Here is a 16810-nt window from a genome sequence, read left to right on the forward strand (position 1 = left end):
ATGTTGATTAATGTGAGGTGAGATAAAATGTCTAATTGCAGCATCACCTTCCTGGCATTTCCCGGGGTCTTCTGGGACCCTCTGCCTCTGACTCCAGTGAGACCACAGGGACAGATGAGGGTGCTGGGCATGGTGGCTGAATTCACCTGGATTCCAAGATGTGTGGGTGGGTGGGTCCCTTCTGGGACTGAGGGAGCGTGTGTGATAGCACAGCCCCTTTCTTTATAGAAGCGAACCTTGGCATTGGCTGGCTAAGCTGTCTCAGCCTCAGTACTGGGGTCTCATGTGGCCCCTCAGAGCCCGTCCTCAGCAGCCTTACACTGTGGTCTCTGCCCCTCATGCAAGACACCTGTGAGTCTCATCTGCTCCCACCCCCCCCCCCCACCCATCTGTCCCCACTCAGCATCCTTCCCCAGCCCGAGCAGCCCGAGCAGCATGATCCCTGCCACATCTCGTTTCCTGCCTCACCATAAAGAGCTTACAGTCGGTACCCAAGCCTGGGGCCTCCGTGGGGAAGCCTGTGGGTCTCGTGGACCGGCCTCAGCGGCGTTCTGCGTGCCCAGCTGGAACGAGGGCAAAGGGTGGGTTTCGCCAAAGAAAAAGGCGACCCAAGTCGGGGAGGGAGGCGATCGCTAGGCAACCTGGAGTTTGTTTCCCAGGTAACGAGATGCGTGCGTTGATGCTGTAGATGGACATGTTGTGGTGACGGCCCCTCCGCTTCTCCAGATGCCTGCCTTGTGCCCACTGTCGTTTTCCTCTGTGGTTGCTTTTTAATTAACAACTCAGATTTCTAGTCGTGGGTGAACTTTGCAAACATTGTCTGATTAACCCTCTTGCTAGGACCCCCAGGAGTGAAGTCAGGGTGTTCTTCACCCTATGGGAGGGACAGCCTGGGGCAAGTGAGTGTGTCTGCCCACACAGTCACCTTGGGCTTCATAGTGGGTGTGGGGAGAGGAGGAAGACTCTGGCGGAGAGAACGGGTCCTTCATGGTCATCGTGGCAGAAGGGGAAGAAGTAGGAGCTCCCGTGTGTGGACACTGAGTTGGCACCTGCTGCCCCACTTTGCAGCCTCTTCCTCCCGTGAAGTACTTTCCACCTTATTCCTCTGTTTCCTTGTCTGTCAAAGAGGATGGCAGTGTTTTCTCGTGGTGAAGCGAGAGGGTGTAGCGCTCCATGTGAAGTGACTGCTCCCCCACTTCCTGTGCTGGGGGCTTAGGAGGGGGGCCTCCAGGGGTCCTGTCTGAAGACATCACCCTTGGTCTTTGGGGAACCTTTTCCCCATTTGCACACAGCACTTCACCCTCTCGTGGACCTGTCAGTTGGGCAGAGGGATGCTAGCAAGGGACCCCAGTAAACAAACAGCCTTGATGCCGTGTTCCTCGCCTTCTGTGTGGGTTGAGAACTAGTGAGGACGTGGGTAGAGGAGCCCTATTCCTGCTCGGGACAGAGGATGTTGGGGCTCCCTGTCACCTGGAGTCCCCAGTTTGGGGACCCGGGTCCTGAGGAGGCAGTAGGAATTCAGCTGCCCCTCACAGGCTTGGAGGGACTGTCATCACCTGCGAGCCCCAGCCCAGAGGTGGCCTGCTCCCCCAGCCGCCCTTGCCCGTTCTTCTGAGACCAGGACAAAAAAGCGTTTTCTCTGCTCCGCATTCAAAGAGATGATTGTCCCACGATGCTGCAGCTGAGTCGCGGGAGTGCCGCTCCGGGCAGCGGGCGTGCGGGTGCGCAGGGGCCTACCCCTCCGCGGGCATCGCTAATGGGAACGTGCCCACAGCTCCAGACTGGGGGTGGGGGGAATGGGGGTCCCTCTTTCAGCTTCTGTCCCCAGTGTGTGGCTGACTGGGTTGTGAACTCGGGCAGTTCTGGGCTGGGAGGCGGAGGCCCCGCAGATGAGCAGCCGGGTTATCAGCTCCTCTTTGGCCCGTGGGAGCCCGATCAAGCCTGGGGGCCACGGCGGCCACCAGAGAAGAGGACGAGTAGGTTCCGTGCGGGAGGAAGGACACAAGATGGGCCGAGCCCCGCCCTGGTACAGTGGCCACGATCGGGGTGTATTTGAACATCTGACAGCTGTCCTGTTCTGACTTGTAATTTGTGACGTCAGAGACACTTCTGATTCAATGAGAAAATGGGAGTTGCCCTGTCCCGGCCAACTCGGTGTTGCACTGTCTCCAGAAGTCCAGGGTGGTTCTCACGTGCCCAGGGGGTGGATCATGGTGATTCGACATTGGGGCCAAAATCTGAGACCTTCCAGTGTGAACTTGAAAGGAATGGTTTTCTTAGAAAATGCTGCTTCCCGGTCACCGAGGATGAGCAGCCCGGGGCTCAGGCTGCTTCCGGGCCCCTGTGCGCACCTCGCGGTGGGTCCACGTGTCAGGGCAGACGCGCTGCCCTCCTTGTTTGGGCTGGAGACCTCGCAGCCACGCTGTCTGCACTGAGGCAGCCCCTCCCCCCCAGAACTAGACGTGAACTGCCCCTGGCTGGTCTCGGTAGCTGACAAGCGGTGCTAGTCGTGGTCCTTTGAGAACTTCCATTTGCTCTTTGAGACCCCAGCAAGCCCCTTGCCCTCAGACACACTCACCTTCACAGCTGCCTCAGACTGGCTCCTCACCTGGCCCAGGTGAGGGGGCGCCTGTTCCCCAGGGGTTTCCTCCAGGGAGCCCCCGTGGGATGCTGCCACCTTGTCTTGTCCCTGCCTTTTCATTTTAGCCCCTCGTGCCTGTCTGGAGGGCAGTGGGGACAGCTGGGGACGGAGGCACAGCGGTGGGGCCGAGGGGAGCCTGCTTCGGCTTCAGGCAGCCGTGGGCCAGGCCCCCTCGGGTACCTGCAAGGTCTCTGGGCCTTAGTGGTCTCGGGGCGGACGGGCGGCCACTGTGCTGCCCTGGTGGCAGGAGCAGTTGGGCGCGATGGGACTCCTGGGCCTGAGTCCCAGATGGCAGCAGAGCTAGAACCCCGGCGCTTCCCAGTGGGCTGCATGTGTGGCCACGTACGGAGGCCCAGCAGACCGCACCGTAGCCTTGTCCCAGAGCTGTCCCAGGAGGAGGTGTGTGGATGGTGGGGTGGCAGTACCTCACTGCAGGTGGGGGGCAGTCCACTCTGCACACCCACCGCTTCCTCCTCCCTCCTCACAGGTATCCGCCCCCAGATCATGAACGGCCCCCTGCACCCCCGCCCCCTGGTGGCGCTGCTCGACGGCAGAGACTGCACCGTAGAGATGCCGATCCTGAAGGACCTGGCCACCGTGGCCTTCTGTGACGCACAGTCCACCCAGGAGATCCACGAGAAGGTGGGCCTCTCCCCGCCTGCCGGGCCTGGTCCCCCCCGGTCAGGTGGCAGCATTTGGCATCCAGCAAGCACGTGCTTGGTGCCGCCGCTGCCCTGACACTGCCCCTCTTTCTATCCTCAGGTCTCTGCTGGCCAGTCCCTCTCACCAGTTAGCCTTCCCTGACCACGCCCCCCCTCCCCCTCCCCCTTGTACCACCCAGAGTCACCAGCGAGCCCCCAGAGCACAACCAGGGGCCACCCACCTGGGGGAAGCTGTCAACACAGACAATGGCCTAGCTGGTTTTTGTCCTGCTGAAATCTGTGCCAGGTTCAACGGCGTGGGGGCCTCCAACCTGCACTCTCTCCACCTTGTCACAGGTTTTAAACGAGGCTGTCGGCGCCATGATGTACCACACCATCACCCTCACCAGGGAGGACCTGGAGAAGTTCAAGGCCTTGAGAGTAATCGTGCGGATAGGCAGCGGCTACGACAACGTGGACATCAAGGCGGCAGGCGAGCTCGGTGAGTGCCCAGCAGGTGCCTGGTGGGTGCCTGGCGGGGCGGGGGGCAGGGGTCAGCCCGAGCAGAGAACAGAGACCACGCAGTGCTGGCTTCTGGCTGTAGGAAGGTGCCTGCTTCCAGGGGGCATCTTGCCAGGCACACCTCCAAATAGTCCTGCTGAGTTTGGAGGTCCTACCTTGGTGCCTGTGCAGCTGGGCTGGGTGGTCTCACTTGGGGAGGACCTGAGGCTAGATGAGCCATGGGCCCATCGCTGCAGAGGGGATGGTGTGAGTAGCCACACACCTGTGTTGGCCGGCCCGGACCCATCACCCTGAAATTACCCGTGCTGGGTACACAGCTCCAGGTTCCCAGGGCGGGAGGAGGCCCCATGTCTGGGTCTCCTTCAGTCCTGGGATGGAGCCATCCCCTCAAGGGCTGCCATCCACACAGGAACCTTCCCAAGGTCGTGCCAGTGTTGGCGGACCACCGCCCAGCACCTCCTGCCCAGCCCTTGCCACCACCCCAAGGCAGGGCTCCCAGCTGCTTTCCACACCTCTGGTTGCCAGCACCCTGAGAGAGGGCCTTGGCGTGGTGGCCTCCCTGTCCCGGCACCTGGTGTGGACTCTGAGTGCAAGGTGCCTTTGCAGGGGCAGCAGGGGCCAAGCTTCGATAGGAAAGGTCCCCAGGCTGCTGTTCTGTCTTTGGAGGGGCCAAGAACGTCCTTCTAGACAAGCCCCTCTCTGGTCACCATCCTTGCTCTGATTTTGAAATAGCTAGTCCTGCCCCCTGCACCTGGTGTGGAGGGCTGTGGTCTGCCCGGTGCCCTGAAGCCATGAGGCTGATAAGAGGGGCGGCAAAATGGCTGGGAACCCAGGCCTTTATGCCCCGGCCTGCCCCACCCCTAGTCAGCTCCTCAGCCCTGGGGCTCCAGGGGCAGGCTTGGGTATGCAGTGCCTTGCACGGTCAGCTCAGCATCACGCCTGAGCTCGGGCATCGACAAGCGTGTGACCTGACAGTTCTGGCCACAGCCCACAGACACCTGCCTGCTGCCTCTTCAGCCGCAGGAACCCCGCTGGGCTTTGGCTCCTTCCTGAGGTCCCAGCCTAGGGGATGGACTGAGGGGCAGGGATTTGTGTTAGAGGTCTGTCTGTTCCCTGCCTTGCACTGGGGCCGTGCTCACGTACGTGAGCTGCAGGGTGAGTCTTGTGAGCACAAGCAGGATGGGGAGCCGGGGCCATGGTGGGGCCTTTTCTAAGTGGTGCTGAGTCCGGTCTGGTTCTTGGTGATTGGGGCCCGGCTGCTCTGCGAAGTGGCAGGTGGTCTGGGAACGTGGCTGCAGCAGGTTGGGGTTGCCCCCTAGGGGGTGGGGGGTGGTCATTGCCCCGAGGGTGCTGTTCCTCCCCTCCCCCATCCTGGAAGTGGGGAGCTGTGCAGCAGGTGGCTCAGGTTGATCCCAGTTTTTCTGGGTGCCCCCCTCAGCCAGACCCCATCATGTCAGCCCCACCAGGGGTCGTCTGGCCCTGTACGAGAGAAGGGGTCACACTGGATTCCAGACTCATTACGGGGTCTGGGGTAGTGGTGGCTCCCTACGTCCAGCCCTAGCCTCTGCTTCCAGCCCCGGCATCACTCTGAGCCCCTCTTTGTTGCCACAAAGAAACTTCGGAGGACGTGAGTCTTCAGAAGCATGTCTAATATAAACTAAAATTTTCTATTTTTTCCTGGCACCGAAAGAATGTTTTTGTTTGAAAACAAATGTTCTTTGTGCTCTTGAGCTGAAATCCCACGTTCCAGCAGAGACGGAGAATGTGGCTTGAGCACCAAGAGACTCTCTGGTCCTTTCCCTTCACACACCTCCCGTCCCCACAGCATCTGCCCCTTGCGACACCCCAGCCTGCGGTGTTTGTGACATCGGACTTCCTTCCCGGGACCCCACCACTTCTCTCTAGGGAAGGATGGGAGGTGCTGGCAAGTGAAACTTCCTGTCTCTGCAGTTGCAGAAGCCGAACCCGCAGGCAGGGGCTGGGCCCGGGTCAAGGAGGCCGGGTTCCCAGAGTCCACCCACAGAGGACAGCCAGTTTTGAAAGATGTAAACGGCAAGTCTGCGGTGGCCTTTTCACTGACTCTGTTCCAGTCTGATAAGGAAGCTGTTTGGGGGACATCTGCTGGGCCATTTTGAAGAGCAGTTTTCAAATGTGGACTCTGTAGAAGGAAAGTGGGTGTCTGTCTGTCCAGCCATCCTTGGTCTCCAAATGCCCTTCGCAGCTCGTTCGGTCGGCTGATCCGTAACGAGGACAGAAGAGCAGGCGACTCAGGGCTCTGCCCCTCCTGACGAGGTCCGGGCCCGGGCTGTGTGGCCCAGGCGGGCAGCTCCCCTCCAGCGCACGTGGGCCGTTCATGAAGCCATCGGGGCCCAGGGCCACCTGCCGCGGGTGAGGACGATGCCTGGGCTGGTAGAGGATTACCCTGTCTGTGATGTGACCCCAAGGCCCAGGAAGAAGCAGCGGGAGGTGGAAGGTGCTAGAGAGAGCCAGGGCCCAGGACACGGGCTGAGCATTCTCGCTCTGTGAGCCTTTCGCATTAGTCTGCTGTCCAGTCTGGTCCAGTTCAGAAGGCGTTGGAGCAAAGAGCAAAAGCGTGGACTGAGAGGAAAAGCAACTCGGCTGTTGGGTATGGACCTTGGGGTCCATGCGGGCTGCAGCGCTGCTCTGCGAGCGCTGGCAGCTGGTCCTGATGGTATTTGGGGAATCACCTTGAAAGTATGAAGACTGAATAGGAACCCCCTTCGGCAGGGTGGGCTGGCCTCTGGCGTTTCTGCCATCAGGGAGGAGGTCCCAAAGGAGGCCGGCAGCGCCCCTCCCAGTCCTTGTTTCCCAAGCCCGGGTACCCGCTCTCCCAGACCTTGGTCTCAGGCTCCCCACACAGAGCCAGGAGCTAAATTTAAAACCTCTAGTGTGAGTGATGTCTCCACTCAGTTCCTCATCTGCTGGGTGGGCTGATCGACACTTCATCTCATGGCCCCGAGGATTCTTTCATTGGCTTCATCGCGTCTTGTCCTGCCTCCCAGGCGCCACCAGTCCCCTGGGCCCAGGCAGTTGGCTGTGTCTGCAGTAGACGGTCCACACTCGGCTGTCCTACTGGTGGACCTTCCCCATGGGAACAGATGGATCCCCATGGGGGAACGAAAATTGTCCCAACTGCCAGAAGATTTTCTTAAACCTCTGGTGTCTGCCTGCATCTGTCTAGTGATCCCGAGATTTCTAGTCTAGCCCCGATTCTGTGCTTGGTGATTTCAAAGCAAGTGGGTGTTCGTAAGATGATTGACCTCCAGCTCATGGAAAGTTTGTCCACCTGGATCTCAGACACTACCCCCTGGCCCGTGGCTGTGGCCAGGTGGGGCCGGGGGGGCGCTGTGCTGGAGGAGCTTGCCCTCTGAGAGCTGTCTGTCCTCCTGAGGGTGGCCCTGGGACTCTGTGCCTCTGGGCACCTCGTAAGGGGGACGGTGCAGCTCCTAGAAGGGATGCTCCGCACGGTTGGTCTGGTTTTCTGTCCAGGGAGCTGCAGGTGATCTCTGCCCCGACCCCTGCCCTGAGAAGACAGTGGAATGCAGGGCTGCCTTACAGGTGGCCTGGCCCTGCGTCCCTGGGTGTCTCTCCCTGGGTCCCAAACCTGGGATTAAGAGGGAGCCTTGTGAGCCGGGCCACCACACTGCCTGGACAGCAACGTCCCTCAGAAAGTTGCTTGACTGGCAAACCAAATTGCCCCCGCCATGCAGCCCCATCCCTGGTGAGGGGCTAGCTAGACCTAGGCGTGGTGGGCAGCAGGAGGGGACTGTCCCCAGCCCGGCCCTCTGTGTGCCCACCCCTCCCACATCTGGCAAGCATTCCCATCCCTCCCTAAAACACCCCCCCACTGAGGAAGGTCAGCGCCCGGGCCTTTCCTGCCTGAGACTTGGACCAGTTCTCCCTGCAGCCCCTCGGCTTCAGGCCCCTGTTCCTCACACAGCCGGAGGGCTCATCTCCACCAGCTGCTCTCAGCCCTAAAGTCCCTTTCAAAAAGCAGGGCAGGTACCCTGTCTGCTCTGTGTTCTTTCTTCCTGAGCAGGATGGTGATTAGGGCTGGATTCAGACATCAGCTCCATGCTGTGCAGCCCACGGGCCCATGTTGGGGTGAAGGTGTTAGCTTCTAAATTTTCTCATTCTTTTAAAAAACAAGCAATGACATATTTATTGCATTAGACTCTTAAAATACCATAAAACACTTAAAATACCATAAAACAAAGAGCCAGTCTCTGTTACCCCAGCCCCACCCTGTGGGGAGGACCCCAGACGGTGCATCTCAAGGAGTCTCTGGGCTTCTGGACCCCATGGCCTGTCAGGGGGGAGCCCTGTACACTGGCCTCCCGCCACTCCAGGACTGAACGTTGGGGTTCACAGGTTTACAGCTTTCCTGGCACTGGGTGTGGGTGGTGGTCAGAGCTGGCCGCCTCCCCACTCCAGTTGCCCTCTGCTTGCTTCGCAGAGAATGGGGTCCGGAAGCACTGGGTGGGCAGGACATGGGGTCAGTGGGAGGCTGGGGGCTGAGCCACACGTTGTTGTTTGGGAGGGATGTTGGGGCTCGAGGCCCCTGAGCATCAGAGTCAGAGGGTCTGTGTCCCCCTGGTGACAAGCAGGCGTCTGGTGATAAGGGACCCTGACCTGCCCAGGGCCACACCTGCAGTTAGTGGCCGAGTGGGCTCATTCTGCCCCGTCCCCCGTCCCTCGTCCCTCAGCTGCGTGGACTGGGAGCCCTGGAGCTTCCCCTAGAACTCCAGGGGATTCTCATCCCGTCTTCGCCCTTGTGTTTCCAGGGATCGCCGTGTGCAACATCCCGTCCGCAGCAGTGGAGGAGACGGCCGACTCCACCATCTGCCACATCCTCAATCTCTACCGGCGGAACACGTGGCTGTACCAGGCGCTGCGGGAAGGCACGCGGGTACAGAGCGTCGAGCAGATCCGGGAGGTGGCGTCGGGAGCAGCCCGCATCCGTGGGGAGACGCTGGGCCTCATTGGCTTCGGTACGTGCAGCTGCTCCGCCCCGTCCCCCCACACCCCCGGGGCTGCTGCAGGGACCCCTCAGGGGCAGCAGACCCCACCCAGTCCTGCCCCAGAGGAGCGCAGGGATGGCCTGACCGGGGAGGTTGGGTTTTGCATTAGAGGAGGGCTAATGCCCCCCGCCGAGCTACATGGGGTGGGAGGTCGGAGGTCCAGACTGATCAGCGAAATCACCTAGAGGTGGGATCTGGGCTGCTTTTGGAAGAATGGGTCTGGTGTGGCTGGGTAGAGGGGATGCAGAAGGAGGGCCTGCCCAGTGCCCGGGCAGAGGGGGAGGGGCAGGGCGTGTAGAGGTGTGTGGTGGAGAAACAAGCAGGCTGGGGGCTGAGCGGTGACCTGGGCAGTACCTGGAGGCCCTCATATGCTGGGTGGGGGTGGCAGCAGGGAGTCACTGAAGAATTTTGAGCCAGCGGTGGCTTGGTCAGGCCATCACCTTGGAAAGCTCACCCGAGGGGAGGGGGCAAGTAGAGGTCTCCTTGGATTCGGCTGTTGTCCACATGAGACTCAGCTGGCGACCCTGGGAGGGCCTTGGGCAGCTTACCCAGGAGGTGAGCCGGGTGGAAAGCAGCCTGATGGCGCGGCTGTGGACAGCACGGGGGTTGAGTCGAGCCCCAACACTGCAAACAGGAGGGGGCCTTGCTTGTTGGTGCCGGATCTCAGCCCCCCTTTACCAGCTCTGTGACCTTGAGTGAAGTCCGCAGCCTCTCTCTGCCTCAGTTTCCCAGTCTGTAAATTGGGGGCCACATGGAGTGAGTTGCGACTGCTGGGCTTGGCTTCCAGGAGGCTCCTCAGCTGTCACTCAGCCCTTTGCTTGAGCTCTGTTTCCAGTTACCTGAGGGGCAGGACTGCTGGGATGGCCACAGGGCCGCCGCTTCCCCCACCGAGTCCCTGATCCAGAGGCCGGGTGCCTGCTTGAACAGGCAGGAGCTGGACTCCTTCCAGGAACGCACATCTTTCCAACACCCAGGTCTGAGCTGTAGAACCCAGGTTTCAGGAATGATCATATGTGGGAAGCTAATCTTTTAAATCTTTTTACGAAAGAGTCTGTCTTCATATTTCTGGAGTGGACGATACAAAATAACTAAGAAATGCCGGTGCTCTTTGAGCCACAGCGCCCTCTGCTGGTGCTCACCAGACCCCCTGCTGCTCTGGGAAGCGGTTCTCGGAGATGGTTCTTAGAACATCGTGCGTGCCTGAGCCCCTGCCCGGCCCCGGGGGCCTCTGGCCAGGATGCAGAGACTCAAGTTGTGCGTGGCTGGGCCACGTGGCAGAACACGTTTCCACGGCTTCTGGTGGCAGCCACTCACTGCGAGTCCTTGGTCCCGAATATCAAGCACATCAGAGGAGGGTCTTTAGTCACTGCCGTTCTTCCTGCCCTGTCCCCGTCTGTTGTGCTTGCCCTCCGCAGTGTGTGGCTGTAGTCCCTGGTTCACTGTGTCCAAGTGGTGACACTGAAGAGGGATGACATGAGGGGTAATGACCCGCTGGTGACCCTGCAGCTGTTCCTCTGGATCAGAATGGCCTTAATAAACTTTTGCCTCCAAACTCAGGCAGTTGTCTTGGTCCTGCCCAATCAGGTCACAGTTCAGTAGGAGGGCGAGATGGTCCACCAGCAGGCACCTGGTGTGGGCTTCCTTTGGGGAGGTGCCTCTTCCCTTAGTCCCTTCTTCCCCCACTGCACATTGGAGCAATGGTTTTAAATAAAGATTTATTCTGTGTACGTCCCAAATCAGCCCATTCAAGCATTACTCAAACCACCTTGTGTTCAAGCTGAAAATTGCTCTGGGATCAGTGGACTTTCACAAATGACGGCCACTTGGGAGTCGGGAAGGCCTTCATGTCCTGTTAGGTGACATCACTCTCTAACTTGCTGGAGGCCCGGCCACACTCCATGCAGGCTCAGAGCCCCGCCTCTCAGCCAGACTGCAGTGCTGTTTCCATCATTCTGCCCCTCACGAGCAAACCCAGTGGTAATTATGCAGGAGAACAGTCCCTGTTAGATGCTGAGAGCAATAGAGAGGCGAAGCCCAGGTTAGGGAGACAGCTGTATGAACAAAGCAGGGAATGGATCAGTACAAGTCGGGTGACACTGGTGATGTTTGGGAGCGGGGGCAGCGGGGACAGGCACGAGGACTTCACTGGCATGCTCTCTCTAGTTGTGTTTATGTTTGAAAATGTACGTAATAGGAATTTAAGGGGAAAAGACGCTGGTAGCAAGCACAGGAAGCACTCTGCAGTGGTCACCCGGGAAGCTTGTCCCCCGACCCCACGCTTCCGCCCCAGTAACCCGGGGAGAAGTGCTGGCCTTGGGTGTCACCAAGCTTTGGGCACCCGGTTCCTCCTGCAGCTGCCACCAGCTGGGTCCAGCTGCCAGTGGGGACGGCTAGCGCGGGCTCCAGTTCCCAGAAATAATGAAGGCAGCAGGGCCGGGGCCAGGGTGCTGCGAGGACAGGCTTGCTTACCTGGACGCTCTCTTTCTGCACAGGTCGCACGGGGCAGGCGGTCGCTGTTCGAGCCAAGGCCTTCGGATTCAGCGTCATATTTTATGACCCCTACTTGCAGGACGGGATAGAGCGGTCCCTGGGCGTCCAGAGGGTCTACACCCTGCAGGACTTACTGTATCAGAGCGACTGCGTCTCCTTGCACTGCAATCTCAACGAACATAACCACCACCTCATCAACGACTTTACCATAAAGCAGGTAAATTGAAAGCACATGTTTTTGCTTGTACTGTTTGTCTGCTGAGGGGGAGGTAATTAGGTTTCTTCATTGATTTCCACTTGGAGGAGGTACCGGGGATTGAACCCAGGACCTCTTGGGTGCTGAGCATGTGTTCTACCAAAAGCAGGTAAATTGAAATAGATGGGCTCAGACCCTGGAAACTTCTGTCCAAATGGAAGGGGGATGGGAAATGGGCCATGGACAGACACACCAATGAGGAGGGAAGAAAGTCCCTGAGACATCAGTGAGGAGCTGGGTGAGGCCACCTCCTTGGGGTGGGCCATGGTGAGCAGGGAGGGACAGGGAGCTGGCCCAGGACCCAGCAGGTCACAGCTCCAGCCTTCCCACCTTGTGGCCCCCTCTCAGGATCTCAGGAGCTGACCCCTGGCCTCCAGCTGTCCTGAGACTCTGCCCTCCCTTCCCCCCCGACCTGCTGCACATGCATTAAATAGCCAGACCCACCAGCCTCCACTGGCCCGCGGCTCCACCCCCACCCCCACCCCGCGCCTCCCGATGCAGTAGCATCGGTTTAACCAGCTTCTCTTTCTGCCTCGCAGATGAGGCAAGGAGCATTTCTAGTGAACGCGGCCCGCGGCGGACTGGTGGACGAGAAAGCCTTAGCCCAAGCCCTCAAGGAAGGCCGGATACGAGGGGCGGCCCTCGACGTGCACGAGTCGGAGCCTTTCAGGTGGGTTTGATGAGGTGGCCAAGACGTGTGTAGTCGCAGCTCAAGACTTGCATGGGAACTTACAGGACCCACCTCTACTCCTGACCCCCTACTTTGAACTTGGGCACCTTCCCAGACAAACAGGTCTAGGATATGAAACTGGAGGCAAAGTTTACAGCCTCCGTAAGGGTTGTGCTGTTTTCTAACTAACTGTAAAAGGGCTAAAAGTTCCCCAGAGATCATCAGAACAGGGAGAGGCAGGAAATGGTGGTGGAGCGGAGCAGGATTTGTCTGTACCCTGGACTGTGTGTCCTGGTTGGAGGCCAGGTGGTCGGCCCCCCATAGAATTGTTCCTTCTGAGTCCCTGATTTCTCCTGACGCTAGTTACAGAGCAGCTTTAGAGCATATCCTTAGAGTCCCAGCCCTGCACAAGCCCCTCCAGCGTGTCTGTGGCTAACACCCCCCACGTCCAAAAGCTCCTTTTTGAGGAGGAAGACGGGGAGTGAAGTGCATTCACCTTTTCTCATTTACCGTGTTTTCATACATTCATCTAGCTTTGCTCAGGGTCCCTTGAAAGATGCACCGAATCTCATTTGTACGCCCCACACGGCCTGGTATAGTGAGCAAGCCTCCCTGGAGATGAGGGAGGCCGCTGCCACGGAGATCCGTCGGGCAATCACAGGTGAGCCCTCCTGCTGCCCTGCGGCCTCCTCTAGTCCTGCTCACAGACTCACGCAACGGGTTCCGGGGGCTTTGTCTTTAGGGGTCACGCTGATTAAATTTTGAATGAGTCAGACCCTGTTTATTTCAGAGGAAACCAATTCCCTTTTGTATTAGCCAATGGACGTTTTGCAAACTGTGGGAGGAGGATGAGCCTGGGGAGGGGAGAGGGGGGTGCTCCTTTCTGTCTGCTTGAAGGCAGTGCTGCTCCGGCCCTGGAACAGTTCAAATTTTGTGGAAATCTAAGAGCCCACCTCTCCTATTAAGAGTAAGAGACTTGATTATGAGACCTGTTTTGCAGCTTGTCCCTCCAGTGGCAGCTAAGTATAATATCTTAAGTCAGTGGGACCTTAAAAAAATACATGTGATCTAATTTCAATCATCTTATTCCAGGTCGCATCCCAGAAAGCTTAAGAAACTGTGTGAACAAGGAATTCTTCGTCACAACAGCTCCCTGGTCAGTAATAGATCAGCAAGCAATCCATCCAGAGCTCAATGGTGCCACGTACAGGTGAGGAGAGGAATGGGCTCCGCCCAGCTGAGCCCAGAGGGAGGGATGAGAGGGGACAGCAAGCCAGCCTGGGCACTGAGGAAAACCCAGCCCTCAGTCTTCTCTGTGGGAGCTGCATACATTTCATGCCTGAATTCCACGGAACACACGGAACTTTCGAGACAAAGCCAAGAACTAGAATTCCAATGGAGCGGGGGGGATTGTGCATTCCCCAACGGGTCTGAACACCGCGAGGAATCGCCCTTTCCAAAGCCACTCCCAAACCAGAGGGTTTCTAGGTGAAAGGGTACAGAGAAGACCACCAAGGAAAAGGGCCCGATTTTGCTTTCTGACTCAAATCTTCTGCACAAGGGAAGTATCCCGGCCCAAGTGCCCGGTCGTTTGGCTGGGAGCGGGTCCTTGCACAAGCCTGTGTCTTCATGAAGCAGAAAGTTTGACAGTGGGGATGTGACGGAGGATTTGAGTGTGACTGAGGCAAGAGAATCTGCACTGGGGACATGAGCCAGGACCCCTCGGAAGGGACCAGGGTTGTGTTTGTGGTGGTTTTGTATGGTTCTCTTGCCCCAGCATGGCGGGTTCCTCCAGCATAAAGGAGAGAAGCTGCAGCCCAGAATCCCAGAAGGAAAGCCGTTTTGCTTATCTGACCCGGGGCTGCCCCAGCACTCACATGCTGAGCCCAATCATTCTCTCGTGGGGCCGGGCCTGGGCACTGCAGGATGTAGACTAGCAGCCCTGGCCCCCGCCCACCAGAGGCCAGTATCAGCCTCCACTCCCAACCGTGACAACCAAAAATGTCTTCAGACTTTGCCTAAGATTCCGTTTTGAACCACTGCTCTAACCACAGAGAACGGGGGGACTTTGTGTAATAGGACCCACTTATAAGCATTTTCAAGCATCACTTGAGCCCATCACAGCACCAGACCGGATTCCCATTCATTCATGTTGGTGGTCTTTAATTATTCCTTCAGACTGAGCAAGGCTCCCTGGCCCCTTGGCATACTGCTTGTGCTTGAGAGGCAGCTCACAGGGACCCCTATCCATCAGCCCTCCTAGGCAGTCCCTGAGATTTCTGACCAGTGTCACTGTAGGTCGGGGGTGGGGGGAGCACAGCTTCCACAGGGAGGGACTGTCCTCTTTACCAAAAGTGTGAAGGGATAAATAAATTCGAGAGTAGAAGACTTAATCCTAAATTACCTAAAGTATGTTTCATCCTCAGAAAAATGTTTATCCTGAATCACATTAGTGCATAATGTACGTACACACACACACCCCAACTCATGCCTGAAACGAGATGAGCCCACATTCAGGTGCCCTCCAGGCGTCTGTCCTCAGAGGGCAGACATCCAGCCCATCACAAGCTCACCAGTGCCCCTGCTGCCCGGTCCCCTTTCCCATCTCGGGCTGTAACTAACCAGCCTAGGACATCACATGGTACCAAAGAGTACTTCGTGCTGTCAGGAAGTTATTAAATCCATTGATATAACTGATGAATACTTACTCAGGCAACCAGAAAACGTGGGGTCTATTTTGCACAAAAAATGTTCTAAATGCAACACAGTTTGCACAGGCGTAATTAGTATGGGCTGTTCCTATTGTCTGAAAGCTACAAAATTAGTGTTTTGATTGAACTAGTAGATTGGCTTTGCTGTTTATGAATTTGACGTCAATATTTAAATTCTTTGTGTAGATTTCTCCTTGACAAACTGTCCCATTAAAAAAGATCACAAGCGGGCAAAGTCAAGAGCCTGGCAATTTCTGGCCCTGGACTTAACTGTTCCCTTCTCTTGTGTGCTCCCTAGATACCCGCCAGGCATTGTGGGCGTGGCTCCGGGAGGACTTCCTGCAGCCATGGAAGGGATCATTCCCGGAGGCATCCCGGTGACCCACAACCTCCCCACAGTGGCACATCCTTCCCAAGCTCCCTCTCCCAACCAGCCCACAAAACACGGGGACAATCGAGAGCACCCCAACGAGCAATAGCAGAGGAGGATGAAAGGTAATCACTTAGATACACCTGGGACCAAGAGACAGTGAAAAATAGATGAACTAAGAGAAAAGGAATTTGACAGCCTTTTTAACTGATTCTGGACATATGCATCATTGACGTTGCAGTGTTAAAACTACAAGAGCTAGAAGCCGAGACGTGGGAAAACTGAAGATGGCGTCTGCTTACGGAAGCGCTGAAAAAGACTAGGACGTGATTTATTAACGACCAACTTCTGTTATTGTGTGTTAAGTTTTTCATCTGTGCATCAAATCACAAAGAATAAATAGATCTTTTTCCTTTATCAGTCCCTTGGGCACAGCAGGTCCTGAACACCTTGCTCTAGAATGTTGCATCAAGAGTTCTAAACATCAAAATAAAAAATATTAAGAGGAAATCCCCATCCTATGACTCTAGTCCCTTCGGTCCACGGGGGCTGGTTACCTCTTTTGCTGATAGGAAGAGTAAATGACTACGGAATGGGGAGAAGACTGTCTGCCGTGTGAGACGACCAAGAGCACAGGCCTGGAGACAGTACCAGCTCCCATGCAGAGAAGTCGCTCCCACCTGAACTGCACACCGAGCGGGCAAGTTGGCTGTGAGTTCAGTAATACCCTCTGATGATGCAAAAAAAAAAAAAAAAAGTATTAAGTTTCACAAGCTGTTTGTACTCAAATATATTTTCTCAGTTTCAGATCCTCAGCTATTTTATTGAGTGGAAAGTCTTGAACTGAAAGGGTTCAAGAATAATGTTGCATTTCCTTATGTCTCAGGAAACACTTTTTATGGTAACTTGTCAGATTGTCTATGAACAAACCCACTTTTTTAGACATTATTGATAAAGTCTTCTTTTCTTCACGTGATATTTTATACAAGAACACTTCAGGTGTGTTATTAGATGTGACTGATTTTAACAAATCCTATTAGATTTGTATCAACTAGTTACATGTTATATTCATAGTCTTTTGTGAATCATCGCCTTTTTGTTTAAAAGATGGCCTATTTTGAGCCTTTGTATAGGTACATTCCTGTTTTTGTGACAAAAAAAAAACCTTTAAAATTGTCCCGAACAGAAAAATAATGGCTATCAGAAATATGTTTTGTTTTAGTGTGAGTTACCGTTACTGTATTTGTTTATTGTAAAGGTGGACATTTAGCGTTCAGTGCAGTTTTCAATAAAAAGTAATAAAAATTTCTGTTAAGTTTTGAAATTCAAGTACATCTCACTAATGTAAAAGTTCTCTACTTGAGATGTTTAAAGGCAACTGCATTTTCAATTTCCCAATTTCCAGTTCTTGTTATTCCAAGGGTCAACGATTAACAAGACTTTCCTATCTGCCTAATCCATAACCAG

At 56.3% G+C, this 16810-nt stretch overlaps 1 protein-coding gene across 1 annotated transcript in view; it reads left to right on the forward strand.

Annotated features, from left to right (window-relative positions):
- The window catches only part of CTBP2 (C-terminal binding protein 2), a 33747-nt gene extending 17006 nt beyond the window's left edge, over positions 1 to 16741 (forward strand). Inside the window, 8 exon segments of the mRNA XM_032490688.1 lie at positions 3129 to 3283; positions 3640 to 3784; positions 8610 to 8816; positions 11339 to 11553; positions 12132 to 12262; positions 12796 to 12923; positions 13355 to 13472; positions 15272 to 16741. Of these exon segments, the coding sequence (XP_032346579.1) occupies positions 3129 to 3283; positions 3640 to 3784; positions 8610 to 8816; positions 11339 to 11553; positions 12132 to 12262; positions 12796 to 12923; positions 13355 to 13472; positions 15272 to 15452 (1280 nt within the window). The 3' untranslated portion in view covers positions 15453 to 16741.
- The last annotated feature ends 69 nt before the right edge of the window (positions 16742 to 16810 follow it).

Source organism: Camelus ferus, chromosome 11, assembly GCF_009834535.1.
Source record: "Camelus ferus isolate YT-003-E chromosome 11, BCGSAC_Cfer_1.0, whole genome shotgun sequence".
Classification (NCBI taxonomy): Eukaryota; Metazoa; Chordata; class Mammalia; order Artiodactyla; family Camelidae; genus Camelus; species Camelus ferus.